The sequence below is a fragment of the Drosophila gunungcola genome, unplaced genomic scaffold, assembly GCF_025200985.1.
Source record: "Drosophila gunungcola strain Sukarami unplaced genomic scaffold, Dgunungcola_SK_2 000001F, whole genome shotgun sequence".
Taxonomy (NCBI): Eukaryota; Metazoa; Arthropoda; class Insecta; order Diptera; family Drosophilidae; genus Drosophila; species Drosophila gunungcola.
The window spans coordinates 1,535,268-1,544,446 of record NW_026453197.1 but is presented as its reverse complement, the minus strand read 5'-3'; the positions used below and the strand labels follow the sequence as shown (position 1 = coordinate 1,544,446).

Below are 9,179 nucleotides of genomic sequence, written 5' to 3'. Positions count from 1 at the left end.
GAGCATACAAAATTATCTGACCAACAACAGTATAATAAACCCAGTTATTATGAATTAGACGAAAACTTTGTTGATTGGTAATATATTTGTTTTTTTTATATATTAACAAAAAAAACCTATTAAAAAAAATGTTTTAACATATGTTGCAACCTAACTGGGCAGAATTAGTAAAAAAAATTATTTAAAATATTTTGCGTATTTTGAAAGCAACAATTTCTTATTCAAAAATTGTCTATTTTATTATAGCGTTGTAAATAAATATTTCACCACATAGAAGAAATGTAGAAGAGATTTTAAATTCACTGTTTCACACGTTTCCGGTAGCTTATCAGTTAGTTCAACAGGGCGCCCACTCAAATTACAATATAACAGTTAAGTATGCCATTAGGGTTTTCATTGACCGAATTAAGGCTATAAATTTCTGAAGAATTGGAGTGCTTTACGTTTGTTTACCTAACAGATAAGGAAAAACGAAAAAAACGAAAAAAAAGTTAAAGATTAGTTTGTTAAATCAAAAATTTTAGATGTGGTTCGCAAAATGATATAATAATTTTTAAGTTGAAGAAATATTCTTAAATGTTTCCGTAGCAGTTTCGTGGTCTTCCATGCCCAAGCCTTAGCTCATCTGCTGTTTTTCCTTTTTAATTTGAAAGGCAGATGACTTTCCATGAAAGTGCAGCACAAGTCAGTGCTAAGAAGCGCGTTACTCAAAAACAACTAGAACATAGACAGCAAAAGAGGGTGGGCGCAATATGAAAAATGTTTTAATTACTCATCTCAAGGCGAATCCGCAGACCCTTTCCCCGTTGCCCCTGCCGATTGAAGTTTAAAAGGGCTGTGAAGGGAGGTCAAAGGTAAAAGCAGATTCATTAAATTAAATAAGTTAGTAAAAATTCTTTTTAAAATACCACTACCTCAAATAAGCATATCTGAATAGAAAATAATTTTCCAACATCGAATTTAACAATATTTTTTAAACATATAAAGTTTCCTTGAAAAGGAAATAAGCAAGCTAATAAATAAAATTAAAATATCATTGATTTGGTTTTATATTCTCAAATCATAAAATTATTACTTTTATTAGTTTACAAAAATTTCTTTTGAAAATTCGACTTTAAAAGCACAGTTTTTAATTTTAATGACAAATTATTTAAATATATTTAATTCAACTTCACTTTTTATTTTACTTTGAATTTAAATTGCAATTAAGCTGCTTTCCATTAATAACAGTAATATTTCAAATCGTAATTGTTTCTGTGTTGTTACTTCTAATAAAATCGGCAGAGATCTTCTCGCAATTGTTGCTGGAACACTCGAATGCCTTCATTCTGATATTTTCTCCCCGGTTGCCGCTGTTGTGTGCTAAATAGTTCCCCCAGGGCCGAACCCACTCGAGTCGTGCTAATGAGAACACCCCAGTGACAAGGAGACTTTGACAAGGACGAGCGAGTGCAGATGCAGATGCCAAAGGAAGGTTTTAATGCATGGTGCTGCATTATGCAAATACTCGGGCGGAGCACAACAATGTTTTACTGCAGTGGCGGAGTGGAACGGAGTGGAGTGGACGCTGCCAAGAACGAAATAAGGAGGTTTGCAGATCCTTAGCCAGGACCTGCGGCAATGCAGCGTGCTCCATTTGCACACATTTCGACAGGGTAATTAATTATTCTAAATTCGTTTAGAAGACGGCAAAAGCTTGTTCAAGAAAAATAAAGGGGCTGCATTGTTTAAGTCAGTTTTTTTTAGCCAATCCTAATGGGAAATCTTGATTCTTTTTTTTTTTTTTTTTTTTTAATAAAAAGTGTATATTTATTCAAAATTAACAGGTATACTGCTACCTATGTGGCAGCTTGAGCAGGTTGTAAATATAGGGGATAACAAAATTTTGGCATATTAGATTATACATTAACTCTACTTGATTTACATCTTAATTTCTTCAGACTTCGAATGTGTTAAATATATCTTAATGGAAGGTCAAATGGGTGGTATCTTTTAATAAAATCTTGATTCAAAAATGATATTTATACATTTAAAAAAAAAAGTTTATGAAAACTGTCAGAAAAAAATGTTTTGCCGCAAACCAAACAAATTATTCCCAAATCATTATAATTTTAAGTTTAATTCAAATCATAATAATAATAAGAACAGAAGACGATTTGTGAAACAGTATTGGTTTTTATTTTAAATTTGCTAACATAGGTAAAAATTTGGGTTCCTACTTGCATGTTTTTTAAATTTTAAATCTAAATGACAATGATAAATAAAAATCACCATTTAAGAAATGGCATTTGTTTTAATTTTTATTCAAATAATCGATTTGCAATGGGTTGTTTGAGTGTTTTGCTCATTATTGTTTTGAACACAGCTTCGTTGAAGCGGTCATGGTTCTAAGAAAAATAATATGCCCATTAATCTTTCTTGTATCCGTTTACCGCTCGAAGTGCTGGGCAATTCATCCCTGAAATGTTATGTGGCCGGGCCAGCAACTTGGCGCCCAGAACCACCTTTGACCAACGCATTGGATGACTTTTAAGTGGATCTGAGGCTTAGATCGCCGGGCGGAACAGTGAGGTCCTGACATTTGCGCTGGCCATGCGCAATTAATTACAAAAGTGTTTGCGGACAAATGCCGCACAACAAGAAGTGTGTGTGTGGGTGGGGATATATGGGGTATATCCTGTGAACCCCAACTGGACATGGCCATGAGGAAATCCAGCGACGGAGGGCATTTCTTTTTGCCAGCTCGTCGGCTCACCAGCGCTTATGTGGCTCAAGTGGTTCAGAGACCGAGAGAAGCGGCAGCTCTTTGCTTTGAGGTTATTTGCTTTTAATGACTCGCAAACTACAGCAGCATGCGGGCACCAGTGCCACATGGCGTATGCGTCATGTGTGGACTGCTTAAGTGTTTTCAGATATCGCGCATCAGTAGCCAACGTCAGCCAGCCCTCGGCCCCATGGTTTGTTGACTTTTAGACGCTGTTTGTTTGTTTGTCAGCACAATTTTGTTTTCTCTCTTTCTATTTTTTTTTTTGCACACATTTCCCCATTTTTTGTATTTTACTTTTTGGCTTTTCATCTTGGCATCGGCGCAGACAAGCGGCCACATAAATGAGCTTTGAAGTTTGCATACTGCACTGCACTGGCTGAAGGGATAATGCGACGCAATTATAGACTGAGCCTGGATCCACCCAAACCCACTGCTTATATCCTTGAAAATAAATTGTTTTGTTAATTATTTATGGTTGGTTTAATGAGTGTGTGCCGTACTCTGTGTTTACTGTACTCACTGTTCTCTGGCGGTCTGGCGGTCTGGCGGTCTGGCGGTCTGGTTGGTCTCTCCGCCTGGGACGTCGACTTCCATGAGTTTGTTATACTTTTGCATTTTGCAATTATTTTAATGAGTTTTGCATTTAAGCGATTTTATGCAATCATCGTCATTCGCAATAGTGTTGGGTGCAAAAAGGGATATGTGCATAAATACGAATGTGCAGCATAATTGCCGTTTTTGCTTCATTAAAAGATAAGTCTTTATATGGTCGGCAGACTCATTAAAAGATGAACAAATTGTATCTCATTCAGTCCGCCCAGGTCTTTTATTTGTGCATTGGACTTGCACTGATTTTCGATTAACGAAGTTCTTATTTTATTTTGAAAAACAAATCCGTTAAAAGTAATTAATTATTAAAAAAATATAAGTTTCTATATTTTCACAAAAATTTTGTTTCTGCTTACTTCAGATTGAAAAATAATATTTGAGATTTCTTTCATTTATACTTTCGTTTGTAAATAAAGCTGTAATACAAGTACTCGTATTTAATAAATGCAAAATTGTTAGTGAAGCAGACAAATTATTGAGACAATGGAAGGAATCATAGATATTGGAGGGCATATATATATCATTGGCTTACCCGCTAATATTCAGCGTCATCTGACCAACATAAGGCGTTTTCAGGGCCATAACCATGATCGTGGATTTGAGGTATTGCCTACAATCTTTGAACTGGTGCCCTTGCCTCCAGTTCATCCCCAAGGATCGGGCATTGATTTATACGCAGCCGGCGATGGACCACACATCATTCCCCGATAATGCAGACCCCTCTTTGATAATCTTTCGGACCCAACAAACTAAAATCCGGTTGAGTATGGAGATCCAGATGCCGAAGAACATTTCTGTCACCAGTGCTTTCTTCAAAAAGATACTGTCCCTCCTTGGCGTTGATTTAAGTCAAGACTTCGCCCTTGGTCTATCATACGATGCCAATTTAAGAATACAACAGAGTGTAAATAGATTTACGCCGTACTGGATAAAAGATTTTCCCAGAATCCAGAACAACTTATTAATATAGTATCACTTTTCATGTGTCAAGTAATAAAAGTAATAATTACCTTCAGGAATAGCTTAATACTTAACACAAAAAACCCGGTGTGTCAGTTTTCTTTAATCAATAACAAAACTCATAAATGATTGCGAAAACAAAGTCACAATACTTCCATGTGGTCCCAATATTCAAAACACTTCCCTCCAAGTAATCAGGTACTTATGATATGGGTGCCTGAAGGGCTAATAAAATGCTAATATAAACCTTTAGCCTCCCTAGTATCAACGCCTTGTTTGGGGTCTGAATTGGCCTAGTCTGCATGAAATCATTTTCGACTCTACACTTTAGTACAAATTCATAAACATTTTATAAGAAGTACCATCGCGTAATCGTCATTCGGAACTTATTTTACTAATCGCTGGCCACGATTAGAACCAATTAAGATATGCATTGAATGGCGATCGTGAATTCACTGAACTTGAATTAGTATATGCCTAAGCTTACGGCTATCGTTAAACTGTTTTATTAGCCCTAAGCCCAAGCACAAGCCTCTCGAGGGTCCAAAATGATTGCTTATCAAACCGAACCAGTTCTATAAAAGAGGCGACGTTTTCGTTAGAAAGTCAGTTCTGTGCTCGAATCGAAGCTGACTTCGCGTTCAGTTCGAAAATAAATTGGAAAGTTGTGGTCGCCATGAAATATTTAAGCGGCATTGTGCTCTTTGTCGCCCTTTTGGCCCTCAGTGTGAGGCCATCTGAGGAGGCTTGTGGATATGAGGTGAGCAGTGAAAATCGGGATGGAAAGAAAACAACAAGTTTTAAAAGTAAAAAGGATGTGCATATCGGAATTGTGATTAGCCGAGCTGAAAAATGAAAAGAGTCTTATTTTCACGGTGATTAATAGTTGGTTCCTGAATCTAACAGTTTTCAAAAAGCAATTTTCAAAACATGAAGAGTCGTTGCATAGTACACAAATAATAAGTACAGTTAAATAAATTATAGCTTTATCTAAAAAGCAATTGATTGTTTTCAATTTTGGAACATTTATATTGCTAATAACCTGGCTAACATGGCTAATGGAATACGTTTCACAACAGTGCCAACAAAAACTACTAAGCATTCATTCACTTTGCCCCAGGCATGTCCCAAAACGAAGACGAACATGATCAACATTCACATGGTTCCCCACTCTCATGACGATGTCGGCTGGCTGAAGACCGTTGATCAGTACTTCTATGGCCACAAAAGCAACATTCAGCACGCCGGAGTCCAGTACATTATCGACACTGTGATCTCAGAGCTGATCAAGGATCCCGCTCGTCGCTTCATCCAAGTGGAGACCTCCTTCTTCGCCAAGTGGTGGGCAGAGCAGTCGGAGACTGTGAAGCAGGTGGTGAAGAAGCTGGTCAACGAGGGTCGTCTGGAGTTCACCGGTGGTGCCTGGAGCATGAACGACGAGGCTGCCGTCAACTACCAGAGTGTGATCGATCAGTTTACCCTGGGATTGAAGTGAGAGCTGGCAAAAATGCAATGCACAGTGATGGGTTTAATGGCTATTGTTGTTTTCCAGATTCTTGGACGACACCTTCGGCTCTTGTGCTCGTCCCCGCATTGGCTGGCAGATCGATCCCTTCGGTCATTCCCGCGAGCAGGCCTCGATCTTTGCCCAGATGGGCTACGATGGAGAGTTCTTCGCCCGCATGGACCACCGAGACAAGAAGAACCGCATCGACAACTTGGGCATGGAAATGATCTGGGATGCCAGCGACTCGCTGGCCAACGATGAGATCTTCACTGGCCTGCTGTACCGTCACTACTCGGCCCCTCCCGGCTACTGCTTTGATGTCCACTGCGGTGACGATCCGATCATCGATACCAAGAGCTACGACAACAATGTCAAGTCGCGCGTGGATGACTTCATCAGCTATGTGACTGAGGTGGCCAAGCACTTCCGGTCCAACCACATCATGATCCCCATGGGAGATGATTTCCAGTACGAAGATGCCCAGGTCAACTTCAAGAACATGGATAAGTTGATTAAGTAAGTGATTGGGGAATTCATATTTACCCAAGGAGACTCATTCTCTTTCGTCGTTTTCCAGGTACGTCAATGAGCGTCAGGCCGATGGCTCCACATTCAACCTGTTCTACTCCACCCCCGCCTGCTACCTGAACTCCCTGCACGAGGGTCTCCAGACCTGGCCCAACAAGACCGAGGACTTCTTCCCCTACGGCAGTGACGACAACAGCTACTGGACCGGCTACTTCACTTCCCGTCCCACCCAGAAGCGATTCGAGCGCGATGGCAACCACATCCTGCAGGTGGCCAAGCAACTGAGTGTCTTTGCCCAGCTGACCAGCCAGCAGCAGAAGGAGGACCTCGAGTACCTTCGCGAGATCATGGGTGTGATGCAGCACCACGACGCCATCACCGGAACCGAGAAGCAGGCCGTGTCCAATGACTACGATCGCCTTTTGTACGACGGCATCCTCGGTGGTGTCAACACTGCCCGCGATGGTCTTCGAAAACTGACCAATCTGCCCAACGGAGAGTTCGAAAGTTGCCTGCAGCTGAACATCAGCGAGTGCGCCTTCACCAAGGACAATGCTGACAACCTGATGGTGACCCTCTACAACCCATTGGCCCACACTTCCACCCAGTATGTGCGAGTGCCTGTGAAGGAGCAAAAATACCAGGTGACCGATGAGAAGGGCCGTGTGGTGCCCTCCGAATTGGTGCCAGTCGCCTTGCAGGTTCTGGCTCTGGAGTTCCGCAACAACGACACTCAGCATGAGCTGGTGTTCAAGGCTTCTGCCAACACGATCGCTAGCTATTACATCAAGAAGGTCGAAAGCCAGGAGACCAGGAGCGTCGCTGTCCACACTCAACCCAAGAAGTCCGCCAAGGAAGCCAAATCTAGCTTGGAGGTGCCCAAGCGTTTCAAGAAGGTCCACTCTTTGAAGAACGCAACTGAAACCTACGATGACGAAGATGGAGAGACTGTGGTGCAGACTTCGGTAGGTCTACAACCATTAATTCATTTAGTGAACTATTTCAACAAACTGCATCCTCCCTAGCAAATCAAACTGGTGATCGACAACAAGACTGGTCTCTTGAAGACCGTCGAAATGAACGGAGTCTCCGAGAACATTGACCAGAGCTATGGCGTTTACAGGACTTACGACTCCGGTGCATATGTGTTCCGTCAGTACCACCAGGCAGACTTTATCATCCAGAACGAAGGGGTTGAGTTCACGGTCTACGATGGAGCTTTGGTCAAGGAAGTCCACCAGCAGTTCAGCGAGTATGTCTCTCAGGTCATCCGCATCTACGAGGGCAAGAACATTGTGGAGTTCGAGTGGCAGGTGGGACCCATTGAGAGGGAGGAGGACTTCGGCAGGGAAGTGGTCATCATCTTCAACAGTACAATCGCCTCCAATGGCGTTTCCTACACCGACTCCAACGGCCGCGAGATGATCAGGCGTGTGAAGGACCAGCGTGAGGACTTCACCCCCGGTCTGGACAGGCAGCCAACTTCCGGAAACTACTACCCGATCACATCCCGCATTGCTCTGCAGGACAGTAACAAGCGAATTGCTCTGCTTAACGACCGTGCTCAGGGCGGAGCCAGCATGAACGATGGTCAACTGGAGCTGATGTTGCACCGCCGCCTTGTCCGGGACGATGGCTACGGAGTGGGAGAGGCCTTGAACGAGGAGAAGTACGGTTCGCCCATGATTGCACGCGGAAAGGTCTACCTGATCCTCAGCCCTGTCGATGAGTCCACGTCCGTGGAGCGGGAGGCCGAGAAGGAGATCCACCTGCCCTTCTGGAAGTTCTTCAGCAAGAACACCGGAAGCAGCAGCTCAGCTATCAAGTCGGTGCCCAGCTTCGATGACTTCCCCAAGTCGGTGCATCTGCTCACCCTGGAACCTTTCAACGACGACGAAGTTCTGCTGCGTGTGGAGAACTTCTTGGATCACACCGAGGGCAAAGTGGTTAGCTTCAACATTCGCCCGATCTTCGATTACTTGAACGGAGTGGAGATCCGCGAAACCACCTTGGACGGCAACCTGCCTTTGAGTGACATGAAGCGATTCAAGTTCCACCACGATAACGCAGGACACAGGCCCGATAACGTGGAGTTCTACACCTCGGCCCACAAGCCTTTGGCCGCTGAAAAGTCCCAGGAAGCCTCCGAGTTCAGCGTCACCCTGCACCCAATGCAGATCCGTACATTCATCATCAAGACGGAGTAATCAAAAGTTCCCAGTACAGTATTTAATGAAATGTATATATTAAAATAAACAAATTCAACGACAAATAAATAAGTATCTTATTTTTTGAAAATAATTATTCAAATCATTGATTGGGGAATTTTACCTTCCTTTTTGGGGCAAAAGCATTGATCAGGATAACAATAAAAAAAAATATTGAGAGCATGAAAAACAAAATGTGTAACAGCTGGTGTAAAATGTTTGTAAAAAGCGCATTGACTAAAATAATGACCAGAAATGGTCTTCTTGTTCGTTTCTACCTTAACATTTACTGGCCATACTATGACAAACTTCAAAGAGTCTCAAAAACTAATAGCCTCAATCGAAATCATTAGCTTATCTTTGCAAAAACACCCAAAGATTAAAAAAAACCTACTTGGCAAAATGCGACGGTTTGGTTTAAAAGGAGTATGCAGCCAGAAGCAGACATGGTTGCTAAAACAGAAGTCCTTGCTTCATATGTGAGTTCAATTCGTATAATGCCTTTCTTTAAGTCCGTGGTAAAAAATCTAACACCATATACGGGATAGAGGTAAGTGGGTGATTGTCATAAGAAATTACGTCTTCAAGGCTTCGATTCAAT

At 42.0% G+C, this 9,179-nt stretch overlaps 2 protein-coding genes across 2 annotated transcripts; both read left to right on the top strand.

Annotated features, from left to right (window-relative positions):
* The first annotated feature begins 3,759 nt into the window (after positions 1-3,759).
* LOC128262267 (uncharacterized) lies at positions 3,760-4,815 on the top strand. The gene is given in 2 exon segments (XM_052996427.1): positions 3,760-4,080; positions 4,082-4,815. Coding segments are annotated over 2 exon segments (486 nt in total). The 5' UTR covers positions 3,760-3,859; the 3' UTR covers positions 4,347-4,815.
* Positions 4,816-4,936: 121 nt separating this feature from the next.
* Positions 4,937-8,638, top strand: LOC128262266 (lysosomal alpha-mannosidase-like). Its single transcript, XM_052996426.1, has 5 exons — positions 4,937-5,096; positions 5,457-5,827; positions 5,889-6,359; positions 6,421-7,336; positions 7,397-8,638. Exons 1-5 carry the CDS (start codon positions 5,013-5,015, stop codon positions 8,576-8,578), a joined length of 3,024 nt encoding a protein of 1,007 aa, XP_052852386.1. The 5' UTR covers positions 4,937-5,012; the 3' UTR covers positions 8,579-8,638.
* The last annotated feature ends 541 nt before the right edge of the window (positions 8,639-9,179 follow it).

Bases quoted from the DNA above. Each gene is read 5' to 3' on its own strand.
- LOC128262266 (XM_052996426.1), top strand. From the start codon at position 5,013: ATGAAATATTTAAGCGGCATTGTGCTCTTTGTCGCCCTTTTGGCCCTC. The intron at 5,097-5,456 runs GTGAGCAGTGAA...ACTTTGCCCCAG, and splicing joins AGGAGGCTTGTGGATATGAG to GCATGTCCCAAAACGAAGAC. The intron at 5,828-5,888 runs GTGAGAGCTGGC...GTTGTTTTCCAG, and splicing joins CAGTTTACCCTGGGATTGAA to ATTCTTGGACGACACCTTCG.